General features: G+C 42.9%; 1 protein-coding gene across 14 annotated transcripts in view; it reads left to right on the plus strand.

The window, feature by feature from the left end:
* Positions 1-4539: 4539 nt before the first annotated feature.
* Positions 4540-14728, plus strand: part of VEPH1 (ventricular zone expressed PH domain containing 1) — a 326186-nt gene continuing 315997 nt past the window's right edge. For 8 of the 14 annotated variants that reach the window (XM_055411004.2, XM_055411048.2, XM_055411040.2 and 5 more), the window contains exons 1-3: positions 4682-4874; positions 8346-9539; positions 14203-14497. In XM_055411004.2, the coding sequence (XP_055266979.2) occupies positions 14360-14497 (138 nt within the window). In that variant the 5' untranslated portion in view covers positions 4682-4874; positions 8346-9539; positions 14203-14359. The other 6 variants (XM_055411078.2, XM_088839553.1, XM_055410978.2 and 3 more) reach the window with 5 other exon arrangements.

The raw sequence follows: 14728 nt of genomic DNA on the forward strand, positions 1-14728 counted from the left end.
TGCCAGATAACATGCTGAACTCAAGGGAATCAACTGAACAAACCAATTCCTACCTTCTTGAGGTTTATAGTTTGGGAGGGATGGTGAGGAAGATGGTTAATTTTTTTTTAAGTATATGTTGGAGACAAACATGTATAACATGTCAGGTGACAGTAAGTGCTATGGAAAAAATTTTAAAATGAAGCAGGGACTGAGACATGCAGGGGAGCCTAGGAGTGTTACTGTTTTATAGACAGTGATCAGGGAAAGCATGCTAAGCTGAGGTGTGGGTAAACGCAAAGGAAGTGAGGAGCCAGCCATATGGACCTCTGGAATAAGGACCTTCCAGGCAGAGGAAACACAAATCCACATGCCTTCTGGTGGAAATATATCTACCGTGTCTAAGGGACAGCAAGAAAACTATGTTTAGCTCCAGTGTAGCTGGAGATGAAGTTGAAGACAAGGAGGAAGAAGGGGAAGCTATTTCATATGAGGCTTTGCTGATCATTGGAAGGACTTTGGTACTAATTCAGGGTTAGATGGAAAGCTGTTCCATTTCAGAGTGTTGAACAGAAGGGAGGCGTTGCTGACTTGCATTTTCATAGTATTATCTAGGTGTTCTGTTACGACTATATCTTAACAAGGCAAGAACAGAAGCCCAGGAGCTATTGCAATAATCCAAGTGAAAAATGAAATAATGATGTTTTAATCACAGTAGCAGTGGTAGTAAAGATAGTGAAAGGCAATAGGCATCTGGATATATTCTGAAGGTACTGACCTCACTACACAGGGTTGTATGTGCATGAGTGGTAGTAACAAGCCTGAGAAGTGGTGGGGCCAGATTACAAAGTCCTTTTTATGGCAAGTAAACGAGTTTGAATTTCGTCCTCATGCTATGAGTTGTCACTTATTCATTTTAACTAGAAGAGTCACATATCACATTTTATTTTAGAAAGCTGATCTGGAGGCAGGGTTGAGAATGGAATTGAAAGGGCCATGTTGGAGACAGTGAAATCTAGTAGGAGACGCCTATCACCATCCAGATAAGAGAGGATGAAGAATTTAGCAGAAACAAAGTTATCGAGCTATCGCAGTGGAGAGGGGGGAATAGTGATGTAATAGTTTCCTACCTCTGTATAACAAATTATCAGGAACTTAATTGTTTAAAATTATACATGTCTATTGTTTCACATTTTCTATGGGTGAAGAATCCAAGCATGGTTTAGGTATATTCTCTGCTCAGGGTTTCAGAAGGCTGCAATACTGGTGATGACTGGGCTGTGTTCTATGGAAATTTGACTGGGGAAGTCTTCCTCCAAGTTTACTCAGGTTGTTGGAAGGATTCATTTCCTTGTGTCTGTAGGATTAAAGGCCCTGGCTTCTTGTTGGCCCTTGGCTGGAGATTGCTCTCAGCCCCTAGAGGCCTCCCACAGTTCATCATCATGGAAGACTGATTACTTCTTCAAGCCAGCATGGAGAATCTGAGTGTGAGTCTGTCAGCAAGATGGAGTCCTATATGACATCAGGTAATCGTGGGAGTAACATTCCACCATCCTTGCCATATTCTATCTCTTAGAAGCAAGTCACAATTTCCACCCGCACTCAAGGAGAAAAAATTACACAGGGCATGAACATCAGAAAATGGATCATGGAGGGTCACCTTTTGATCTATTTCTCCACCATATATTACAAATAATGTTAAGAACACAGAATGGATGGGACCTAAGATGTGGCAGCGTCATTGTATGTGAGCTGGAAAAGGACAGATAGAAATATAGAATGATGCCCAGCTTTACAGTTTATGTGCTTTGTGGGTGATGAGGGTCCTTCATTAAGATGAGAAGCAGAGGAAGAGTAGCTAGTTTGGGAGAATACTGAGTCTTCTTTAATTTGGAAGTAAAAGAAATTACAAAAGTATTATGTTTACAAAATTACAAAAGTATTGCTACCATATTTTACAAATAACAGTATTTTTTATAATGAAACAGACAATAGTTCTTCTGAACAACCTAGTTCTTATTTCTTATTTCTATAAGAAACCCAAGTTCTTATTTTCCTATTCCTAAAATAAACAAACAAAACCCAACTCTTGCAGTTCAAGCCATGTGTTATTTTGCTGAACTAAAAGGAAGTTTCCAAATCTATGTGAATTTCTGTGTCTCTAATGGACTCTTGCAAGCTTGGAGGCTGAACACAGAAATGGCATACCTAAAGCAGTGTCAGTGGTTTCAGGTAAGAAAAATTATTGCTAGAAAGTTAAATCATCCAGGAATTCTCAGTGTTTATATGTAACTTATACATTTAAAGTTATTTTAGAAATTATCTATCATCTATAAAGGAAGTATCTTAGTTTGACTTTATGGTTAGAGAGAATATTCTTTATTTCAAGTTTGCTAAGGAGGGAGGGGATGGAAGTTGTGCAAGAATAGAGAGAGGAGCAAAATACAGAGCAATAGTCTATGAAACTAATCATCCAAAGGAATTCATGAAAACTGCATGGATGGATGGATTCCATGATTAAGTTTATTGAGGTCAAACAGTACATGACTAGGAACCACCAAACAAGCCTAGGTGGTTAAAGTGGAAATATTTAGGGGAGTGAACACATAATTGCTTTAAAAGAATTAATTTGGAATGTTGAAGTTTCAAATACACTGAATGACTACATTCCTTGTAGGCCTTTCCCATCTCTGCCTGTTGTCCTGTGGTTGTCTTTAAAGGGGTCATTTGTTAGAGGTGGTACCTGATGGGTCTGCTAGACCACTTCCTTTGCAAGGAGCTGCCCTGTGAGAGGGCTTCCTAGGTGGTACTAGTGGTGAAGAACCTGCCTGCCAATGCAGGAGACATAAGAGATACAGGTTTGATCCCTGGGTCTGGAAGATCCTCTGGAGGAAAACAGGGTAACCCCCGCCAGTATTCTTGCCTGGAGAATCCCATGGACAGAAGAACCTGGCGGGTTACAGTCCATGGGGTCTCAAAAAGTTGGACACAACTGAAGCGGCTTCGCACACACGCCCTATGAGAACCCAGAAGAGTCATCCACAAATCTGGTTTCAGGTCATTCTGTCTGGTAAAACTTTTTCAGAAGCAAATGGTAGAAAACCCAACCTAAAATCACTTACACTATAAAGGAATTCAGTTCAGTTCAGTTCAGTTCAGTCGCTCAGTCGTGTCCGACTCTCCACGACCCCATGAATCACAGCACGCCAGGCCTCCCTGTCCATCACCAACTCCCGGAGTTCACTCAAACTCATGTCCACAGAGTCGGTGATGCCATCCAGCCATCTCATTCTCTGTCGTCCCCTTCTCCTCCCGCCCCCAACCTTTCCCAGCATCAGAGTCTTTTCCAGTGAGTCAACTCGTCGCATGAGGTGACCAAAGTATTGCAGTTTCAGCTTTAGCATCAGTCCCTCCAATGAACACCCAGGATTGATCTCCTTTAGAATGGACTGGTTGGATCTCCTTGCAGTATAAGGGACTCTCAAGAGTCTTCTCCAACACCACAGTTCAAAAGCATCGATTCTAGCTTATAGTAAATGATGGATCTTGCCAATATCAGAAGCAGCTGGTTTAAGTGGCTTGAACAAAGTCACTAAGATTCAGTTTCCCGGTGACAAGATGGCAGGAGCAACCAGACCTTGTATCTCATCATCAAGTATAGCAGTAAAGGCTCTGTCCCCCAGAGCCAAACATTCATCCTTATCTTGACTCTCACTGGCCTGGAAGGGATACACACCTCCCCTAAATTAATCAGTATGGTCAGGGGAATGCAATTTTTCTGATTGGCTAAGATCCAACCTATTCATGTAAGCCAACCCTCTCCAAAGGACGTCATTTCCAGGGGAAATATGCATACAATTTTTACCGGAAGTAGGATATGTGGATGTTGGGCAATCAACACAAGAGAAAGTCCTCTTCACCCTATGAGAATGACTTTCAACTGAGCCGGAAATTTATTTACATGATACTGTGATTGCCAGTGACATGAAAATACTGATATTTCCAATTGTACACCTTCCATCTTATTCTTCCCACCGCACTACCCCACCACACTCACATACTTCATTTAACTGAAAGCTCTAGTTAGAAGAGACTCAGAAATATTCTATTGCTTTGTGTGTAGGCAAAACCGCAGATCAATAAAGGTGGAAAGCCCATGTTATGCACACAGGGGAGAGAAGTGCCTCTAGATACAACAATCCACTGGGTACCATCAATTAATTTCTGCAGTGCTGGCTTGGAAAAACCCCTAGTGCTACTGGATGCTTCATTAAGTTGTTCAGAATTTCACCAGCAATGTTAATAGCACAGCCAGATTGTGTGTTCACTCAGGCTAGTTACTTCCCTTCTCTTAAGGTCTTTTTCTTTCATCATATTTGGCTTAAATACTATCCCATTCTGCTACATTCTTCCTCTATCCCTCCCCAAATGTTTTCACTGATGCCTGCCTGATAAAAGGCCCCACATCTGATATTAACCTAAAACTTCCTTGATTCCTTAAAGTGAGTTATTCATTAACTGAACCTAAATTACTGGTTGTTGGGCAAATCTTCTAATTCTTTCAAACTACGGATCTGCTCAGAGAGGCTTCTGTAAATCTACTGTAGAAATAAATGAAACTTTGTGCCAGTTGTTAGCAGTAAGCAGAAGTCTGAGAGAGGGAGGAGAAGTTACTCATTTGCTCAATTCAGCATGGTGAGTCCAGGGGAGGGAATCAAGTGTACCTCGGGCTTGACGAGCAGCGCAGGCAAGCACTGCTGCTACCGACAGGACAGAGCCGGGCAGGGGCGACTGGCTGCTTCTGAGCATGGCCGTGGGTTCCCCCAGAATTGCTCTTAGGATCAAGCATTTTGCCATCTATTTCCTATGATGGCCAGAATTTCCTGTGCTAAGAGGTATGGCTGTCTTTTTTCCTGTCCTTGTGTTCAGCAAAAACAAAAGGTAATTAAAGTAAATGTCAGAAGCTGCAGTGAGGCAAAGGGTGGGCTGCGGGGTTGGGGCAGAGAAACTTCCAAGGGCTGGCTGATTACACAGATAAAGTGCATTTGGGAGTTGTATGTCTAGCCATGTATGCATACTTTTTAGTTATTATGGGGAAAAAAAAAAGCCATCTGTCTGTGGATTATTAAAACATGTCTCTAGGCCTCTAGAGCAGAAAACCCTGCTTCTAGACTCACAGAATGTGCATTTTGTTTTACTCCATTAGAGTTTGGGCTTATTTCTATTTAATATTTTTATTTACCTCAAGAAACATTTTGCAACCAGCAAAGAAACTGATCCTGCCAGTGCTTTGCAAAGAAAATTGAGTAGTATCATTACAGTCTAGTTTGGACACTCACCAGTATGGTTTGCTGTTGCTATAATTTTTTTTCCCTTGATAATTCAGACACCTTACAAATCATAACTAAATCTGGCCACTTTTTTCTTTTTCAAATACATACTTAAATTGCTGTAGTACTCAACAGCTGAATTCCATGATATTTATATATGTTTTCAATTTAAAGTCTAGAAAAAACATCCTTAGGGCATTATTTGAATTGATCATGCAGTTGTTTAGTGTATGAAATGTAAATGTAAATAGAGATACATTTAACGTTGAATTTTCCTTGTAATTTACAACTCTGGGTATGTTTTCTTGTAAAACAAACCCAGAAAATTGGAATTAAAATTTTTTGGTAAGATTTGTATCAATTCCAGAGCACATATGTCTTACGAAGTCAGAATTTATAAATGAAAATTGATACTCCATGAAATCATTATGACAGATTACAAATTCTTGGTCTAGAAAGTTCACTAGATCTTTCCTTCATTCCTGATGAAGAGAAATGTTTCCTATCTATTAATACTTGTGTTCTCATAAGTTGCAATACATGTTCAAAATTAAGTAGATTTTTTTGAGCTCTTGCCTAAATAGGGCATCAAACCTATTTTTTTGTGTATGCGTATGATAACAAGCCTGCTACACACTTAGACTGTAGGAGTTCTAGCAAAAACACCAAGGGCTGAGTCCTTTAGCATCATTTAGAATAACCCAGCCTCAGAGACTTTCAGTAGAAGTGAAGTATAGCAACATGTCACAGTATTGGGAGCCCAGAGACGTCCAGGGAACAATAGACATCTTGTGGGAAGGACTGAAATGTATGCGGCCCATTCCCATGGGAACGCCTGTAGTGCTTTCACACTGTGTGAAAAAGATGCTCCTTGAAAAGAATCTTTAATCCTTTCTTTCAAGAGCAAATCTGAGAACTTTATTGAAAGTTTCTAGAACCCAAATGGGTCTAAGTTAGTCAGTGGGCATTTTAAACACAGGTAAATAAAATGATAATTTTTTGATGCACACTGGTGTTGTCCAAAGCATAATGTAAATGAATATTGCTATTATAGAATTTTCTGAGGTAACAAAACCAGAGAACATCATAACCTGGAGTTGGAAGCTAGAAACTAATTTCTTCAGAATAAACTGGCTTCCTGAGATAGCTATGTTTATTGAAATCCCCCCAAAGTGGTATTCCAATAGTCAGGCCATTGTCTTCTGGTTCAGGTGAGTAATTAGTAGATTCTGTTAAATGAAATCACACTTGAACCAGAAGACTTAGTAGCCCAACTATTGGGATACCGCTCCGTGGAGTCAGAAAGAGTGTCCACAACTGAGCAACTGAGTGTGCATGCATGCACACGCGCACACACACACTAATGCGTAATAGAGTAAACCAGCAATGTCTTATTAGCGCCCATTCAGTGTAGGTCACCTTGAAAAGTCACAAAGAACTTTTCCCTATAGTGCCCTGGAGGGAATAATACACTCCCTCCTCCCTAAGAAACATGGGAGTGAGCACTGTGCTTAAGTAGAAAGTGCGGGTATTTGTATTACCTGGCCACAAAAATGTCTGAGATACATTGTATTTCAGTCCCTTTCCGCCCTGTGAAAAAATTCACTCTCACTGCTTGGCCATGGTGAGGGTAGGGTCACAGTAAGGCTGTTTCTCCAGAAAGAAGTAAGTTTCTAAAGAAATCAACAAGGACGTTTGTAAGACAGTGCATGAACTACCCAGATTTAAGACTATGGGAGACTACAACTAGGATATAAATAAAACACAAATGGAAAAGACCTAGGCATCTTTAATGCTGTGAATTTAATCTTAGGTAGCAGCAGAGTCATTGTTAGTATTTAAAAGGTATGACATGGGGATGCATTAACAGGAGAATGACCTACAAGAAAAATTATATTATTAAAGATATGATTGCTGTCACTATTTATATGGTTGCTATATGCCAGGTTTTATATAACGTCTTTAAACTCTCAACAACCCACATCACCATCCTCAGCTGTAAATAAGGAACCTGAGGCTCAGGGAGGTTGAGTAATGTGACCTGCAGGTTTATACTGCAGGTAATGGCATAGCTGAACCCAGGTGTGTCCAGGTTCCCCCGACACTCCTCTCTGCTCTTCTTACTGGATTCTCATACTGTGTCCAACTCTGGACCCTAAGCTCACTTAAAGCTAAAAGAAAATTGAATAAAAACTAGTGATAAGTACCATGAATAATGAATAGAGGATGAAAAAGAGGGAAGATTAAAGAAATATAATCTATTCCATTAAAAGAGAATAGAATACAGATACTTCATCAGTATCTGTAAGCCAGAAAACCATCAATGGGAAAATACATCTACTCATGGATGTCTGGATTCCCTATTTTTATAAACTCTTCAAGGGGACAGTCCTCCAGGTGTGGATGGTATAAAAATGTGATTGATCACCAAGTGTTTAGGAAGATTTTTGAGGCCATTCTACTGAAGCATAGAATCTGGTTCAGTGGCAGGTGTGTGGCCACCCTGAGTGCACACTTTTGTGGGGTAGTTCTCCTGGGGAGATACACACAGGTCCACATCTTGGTGATCATGCAGGTCACAACTTTTTGTATACTTTGCCAGCAGATAGATGACTTGATGGGATGAACAGACCTACTATAGGAAGCTGCTGCTGCTGCTGCTGCTAAGTCACTTCAGTCGTGTCCGACTCTGTGTGACCCCATAGACGGCAGCCCACCAGGCTCCCCCATCCCTGGGATTCTCCAGGCAAGAACACTGGAGTGGGTTGCCATTTCCTTCCCCAATATGTGAAAGTGAAAAGTGAAAGTGAAGTCGCTCAGTTGTGTCTGACTCTTAGCGACCCCATGTACTGCAGCCTACCAGGCTCCTCCATCCATGGGATTTTCTAGGCAACAGTACTGGAGTGGCTTGCCATTGCCTTCTCCGACTATAGGAAGCTAGGGGGAGAGAATAATATAGCTTGAAACATGTTTTTTAAATGAATCATTAACTTTTGAAACAGTAAGAAAGGGTTTCAGTACCTTTTTTCTCTTCAGGAGTATCAATAGATGAAGCAGGATAAGCATGTTCTCAGAGTTGGACTATAAGGAAAGCACCGAAGAATTGATGCTTTTGAACTGTGTTGTTGGAGAAGACTGTTGAGAGTCCCTTGGACTGCAAGATCAAACCAGTCCATCCTAAAGGATGAATCATGAATATTCGTTGGAAGGACTGATGCTGAAGCTGAAGCTCCAATACTTTGGCCACCTGATTGGAAGAACTGACTCACTGAAAAAGACCCTGATGCTGGGAAAGTTAGAAGGCAGGAAAAGGGGACGACAGAGGTTGAGATAGTTGGATGGCATCACCGACTGGATGGACATGAGTTTCATCAAGCTGCAGGAGTTGGTGATGGACAAGGAAGCCTGGCATGCTGCAGTCCCATGGGGCCGCAAAATGTCTGACACAACTGAGTGACTGAACTGAACTGAACTGGAGTATTGCTGTAGTGTTTAAAGTATTAATACCAGTCTAGTATGTCTGGTCCAAGAACCTTCCAGCAAATAAAATGGGAGAAAGGGGAGTGAGGGTATAGTATGCATCTTTGTTGAGTAAGTCTGTTCTGTTTATTAGCAACTTCCTGCATTCTGAAAGTTTCAACAATGTTAATCTAGAGGCAGAGCAAGAGTTGACTTCTTTAAGGGCTGTGGCTCATCCTGGACAAACACTCAGCTTTTCAAACTCTGTATGGGACATCTCAAGGCGGAGGGAAGTGTTAATTAAACTGCAGTTCTTCCCCCCTTCCGGAGGTTGAGAAAGGGCCCCCAATGGGGCACGCCATTCACCTGTTTGAGTTGTTACTGAAGCCATGTTCTCTGCATAGCTTTTCTTTCCCTCCATTCTTCTCAGGCAAAGTATAGATTTCCATGAACACAGGCAGTTTTGTTTTCGCTGTTAAAAGCAACTCTGCTTTACTGGAGCAGGCTGTTTCACCCCAGGAAACAGAGCCTTTCACTCAAAGGTAACTCTCCACTGGGTGAGGCGCAGCCTGTCACCTGACCACTCCGGAGCTGCCCGTGGCATATCGGGCTGCATTCCTAGAATTCTTCCGCCCGGCGCCACAATGAACAACTTCAGGTTCACTGAGCTGAGTGGATTCCACTCGCGGTGCCCTCGGACTCCGATGCCCACCCAGCCTCAAACTAGATCGCTGAGTAGCCGCAAGCACCCCTTTGAGGAGTAGCACGCAGGTAAAGCGCGTTTGCGGGGGACAGATGGGATTCCCGGAAATGTGTCCCCCATGGTGCAGAAACATTTCCTTTTTGGGGGTTCTATTTCTCCATACAGAAACCCGATTTGTCAGCCAACACCCGCTTAAGAAATGTAGACCGAATAATGAGAACTCAGGCTTCAGATTAGGGTCTCTTATTAAAGATTAGGGGAAGACTTTAGGAGAGCCAAAGCCGGGGATAAAAAGGAAAATTTTTAAGCCAGTTTTTGTAATACAGAAAGTACCAGATTTGGAGGCTGACCTACTTGGATGTGAATCTTGGCTCTGTCACCTGGGGCATGATATTTAACCTCACCAGTCCTGTTTCCTCTTTGGTAATAGTATCTACCTGCAGGGTTGATGGGAGATCTGAGTAGAAAGTGTCCAACAAAGAACTTGGTACAGAGGAAGTATCCTAGTGTCTGTATGTACACGTGCTTCTGTGTGTGTGTGTGGCAGGCGCATACATCCACATACAGAGAGGCCACAGGACTATGACACTCATATGAGTAGACAGTTTCTCAGAAGATGAGGTAAGTTTTGATTTGGCTCTAACCCTCTGGGCTGTTGCAAAGAGAGCAGTTAGAAAAGCTACACACCTGAGCAAAACATTGACCAGAGCTGCGGAAAGATAAATAACATGCCTTGTTGATTCTTGTCCAGGAAAGGGCAGACTGGATGCAGGCCGCTCTTTAGATGGGGACAGATGAGAAGGGAGGCAGCTCAGTAATTATCATATACAGTCATGTGCCTGCACTCAGTCCTGAGAGGGCTTTGTCCTGGGAGAACAACTGCTTTCAATCCTGGCTCTGCAACTTACTCAGCACATCCCCCTGGACTGCTTGTTTTCATCTCTGAACATCAGTTTCTCGTCACATGGAACTGTCTTGAGAATTCAGTGACTCATTATTTGGGAAGCTCTTAGAGTAGTGCCTGACTCATGGTAAACACCCACTGCACGCCAGCTGGTGGTGTCCTTATTTTACAAAGTGCTTTTTTGTGTGTTATTTGTTTTGATTTTCAAAAAGGTAAGATAGATTCGGTGTGCCTTGGACCCATTTTGCAGATGAGAAAACTGAGGCTTGGGAAAGGACAAGCATGAAGCAAAGGCCCAACAACTACTGAGTAGCTGAGCTAGAACTTCAATCTGGGTCCCCAGACAAGTAGGTGACCTAGTATGCACTAGGCACACACGCATTGAAGGAAACCTCTCCTAAAAGTTTTGGCTGAACGCCATTTCCTGCACATAGCCATTTCCTTATTATTTCCCCTTAGGAGATATCTCTGTCCCTCATACTTCCCCAAACTTCCTTTGTAGTCAGGGGATTTTTTTCTCGTTCATCCTTATAATACAGAATGTTTGGTACAAGTCTCCTCTCTCAATCCCTCACCCCTGGATGTGTGAATGTCTTCAGGTAAAGCTGTGTGTTGAACAATGATGTTGCACTTGGCAGACACACAATTGGAAGCGTGAGTGTGGGGCTCCACATCAGGTGTCACTGCAGGTATGAAAAGAAAAGAAGGAACCCAGGAGAACCCTGTGGCTCTCCAGCATGTATTTCTGCTTCTTCTCAGCGCTTCAGCTCTGCTATGTCTGGGGCAGCTGAGTCTGCTGCTGGAAGTGCCTGATATTGACCAGTGAGCTGACTGGCCAAGATGAAGTAATTTCCATCCAGTGTTTTACTTTCCTGAATATTATTGCACGGAGACACTGTCATTGCAAATGTCTTAGGCTGGGGGATAGGGAGCACAGGGGCAAATCCAGGAAAACATCACCCTTATTTTTCTTGTAGATACTGTAATTCACCCATTCACATTTACCAGGGTGCAAAGTGCTTGGTAGGCTTCCCAGGTGGTGTTAGAGGTAAAGAACCCATCCACCAATGTAGATGATGTGAGAGACACTGGTTTGATCCCTGGGTCAGGAAGAGCCCCTGGAGGAGAGCGTGGCAACCCGCTCCAGTACTCTTGCCTGGAGAATCCTGTGAACAGAGGAGCGTGGTGGGCTACGGTCCATAGAGCCACAAAGAGCGAGGCACGACCGGAGCGACTGAGGACAGCACAGAATACTTTGTAGGAGCCTCATTCTCGGCTCACCCCAGCCCCTGAAATCTCCCCACTGCTCTTCTTCTTTTCCCATCCTCTAAGCCTCTCTTCCTTGTCACATTTCTGCTCTTTGATTGCCCTAAATCCCAGGGTATATATGGACAAAGATGCAGGGTCAGTGTAGGAGGGAAAAGGAATTCATTTTCTTGCTTTATGACCCTACCCATATCTTTATCCTTAAATGTTAACAATGCTCTCTATTCCTAACAGTTGCCTCACATGGAGCCTTACGTGTCATCATCAGTCCATGGTGGTTATAAACTGGAAGCTTAGCTCTGGAGTCTGGGTCCAAATCCCAACTCTCCAATCTCCTAGCTCTGTATCTTGGACAAGTTATTTAATGCCTTGGGTTCCTCATCTATGGGCTTCCCTTGTGGCTCAGCTGGTAAAGAATCTGCCTACAATGCTGGAGACCTGGATTTGATCCCTGGGTTGGGAAGATCCCCTGGAAAAGGGAAAGGCTACCACTCCAGTATTCTGGTCTGGAGAATCCCATGGACTGTATAGTCCATGGGGTTGCAAAGAGTCAGACATGACTGAGAGGCTTTCATATATATACATTCATACCTCATCTATAAAATAGGAATGACATATCCTCTTAACATTGTTATGAGGATTAAGTGAGTCGGTATTTACAAAGTATCCAGGGCCTGCCATATAGACAAACATATCTAAATATTGGGACTCATTTTAGAAAAGTGACACTCTATGATTTCTATGGAGAAGGGAATATCAACCCACTCCAGTATTCTTGCCTGGGAAATCCCATGGACAGCGAAGCCTGGTGGGCTACAGTCCATGGGGTTACAAAAGAGTCAGATACAACTTGGCAGCTAAGCAACAACAATACTTTCTAAATTTTTCTGAAGCTAGTAGATAGATAGTGCAAAATTTACATGTACGCAATACTATCCTTGAAATCTCTTCAGTGGCCTATGAATTGCACGGTTTGTAATACTACTGATAGTTTCTTTGTTAAGTGCCTGATGAAGGAGTTGGCTTGCATTTAGAGATATGGAAAGTATGTATCTTTAAACTTGAAAACTGCATTCAGCACCAAGAGATGCTGTCTCAGTGATAGCTCAGGGGAAGGTCTGAGACACCCAAGGGAGCAGCAGACTCTCCTTTTCACGCTTGTTCTGGGGACCACATTCAGCCTGAAATGCTAGGCAGAACTGCCTGCTGCTTATGTTACATAAATCACTCTCAGCTCTCACTCTCTGAACACGCGGTGGCATTTTTAAGTTACCTGTATGTATGAGGTGGCTCCATTCTCATGTAAACTGCAGGAGAGCCCACTGACCTGAGATCAGAACAGTACTGCCACAGCTACCAGGGGTCTTGAAGAAGTCTTAAACCTCCCTGGCTATGAAATGATTGCTCAGGTCTCTAGTAGTGCAAATGATCTGTGGTTTTATGAAGCCCAGAAGAAAGCTGATGAGAATAATCAGTTATTTAATCGGTACCATTACCTTAATCTCTGTGGGCTGTTAACTGAGTAGAGACTGCAATGGGACTTTATTATTTCAACTGTGGGAACAAAGGGAGGATTGCCAGATCCCCCGGAGAAGGCAATGGCAAGCCACTCCAGTACTCTTGCCTAGAAAATCCCATGGACGGAGGAGCCTGGTAGGCTGCAGTCCGTGGGGTCACTACGAGTCAGACACGACTGAGCGACTTCACTTTCACTTTTCACTTTCATGCATTGGAGAAGGAAATGGCAACCCACTCCAGTGTTCTTGCCTGGAGAATCCCAGGGATGGGGGAGCCTGGTGGGCTGCCGTCTATGGGGTCACACAGAGTCGGACACGACTGAAGTGACTTAGCAGCGGCAGCAGCAACAGCAGCCAGACCCTTCCTTTTTAGCCTTCGTTGCAATATTCTCACCTGCAAGCTCTGTGTTCAACTTCATGCTCATGTTCTGTAGAGATTTATCTATTGTCACACTCCCAGGCAGAATTCTTTATTTCACTGCCATTTGTTTAGAGAGTACATAAGAACTGAGGATTGAGATCACCTTCTGCATTGAGGTTCGGAAAGTTTCTGTTGTCAATATAGCACAGAAGCCCAGCCAAAAAAGGTAAGTTAGGCATCAGTTTCCACATCCAGGAAACAGGTATTGGGTCTAAAAGGTGTTTCCTGTGTTCTCTTTTCCTTTCATTGCCCTTTTCTGTTTGGTTTCCATGAGAATCTATTTGGGGAAATCTGGCAAGTATTGGGCATATTTGTTGCTGGTCCACTTGTTTCCTTGTGGCAGGAAGAGGAGAAGGATATAGAAAGGAGAAAAGTAGGTTCTTAAAAAGCTGCTTTTTAAGGATCAAATTAAATTCTGGAAAAATAGAATCATCTTTGACAGGGCTTTTTGAGACAAAATAAGAAAAGAGTTCTTTTGAAGGTCATCAAGCCACAATCTGTTGTTCCATGCACATTTCCAAATGTTTTTTTCTTTTCCTGTTTCTCTGCTGGGCACCAAGTTCACATTCTGAGCTCATGACATTCAACTAATGGCTGTCTTGTGTCATTTGTTTCTCTTGCAGAGAGTGTCAAAAAAAGCCTCAAAGTCTGGAGAAAAATGACCTTTCAAGGTATATGAAGTCTATGGTGTGCCACATGTTTTGGTCTCACTAACCTCTGCTGACTGAGAAGCATGGCCCTGGGCCTGCAGGCAGTCCACTGATCATCAGACCCCTCAGCATGCATCAGCTGTTCAGACTGGTCTTGGGGCAAAAAGACCTTTCGAGAGCTGGAGACCTCTTCTCCTTAGAGGACTCTGAGATTGAAGACAGCCTGACAGAAGCTTTGGAGCAAATCAAAATCATTAGCTCATCTTCAGTAAGTAAACTAGCTTGTAGACTAGATCCCTGAAACAATCTATTCTGGAGCTAAATGATTGTACATATTCTGGGGGAAAAGATCTTTGCAGAGGAAAAAGTAAGGACCACTCAGGTTTGTCTCTCTTAACTCTGCCCTGTGGTTTAGTTGGCATCTAAGAAATAACACCAGGGAAGTCTTTGACCTGAGGGGGAGGGGGCAGTCAGGCTACCTTCTGTCCATCCATGGAGA

This window comes from Moschus berezovskii, chromosome 1 (assembly GCF_049115385.1).
Source record: "Moschus berezovskii isolate FMDL1 chromosome 1, NW_MosBer_1.0, whole genome shotgun sequence".
NCBI classification, from domain to species: Eukaryota; Metazoa; Chordata; class Mammalia; order Artiodactyla; family Moschidae; genus Moschus; species Moschus berezovskii.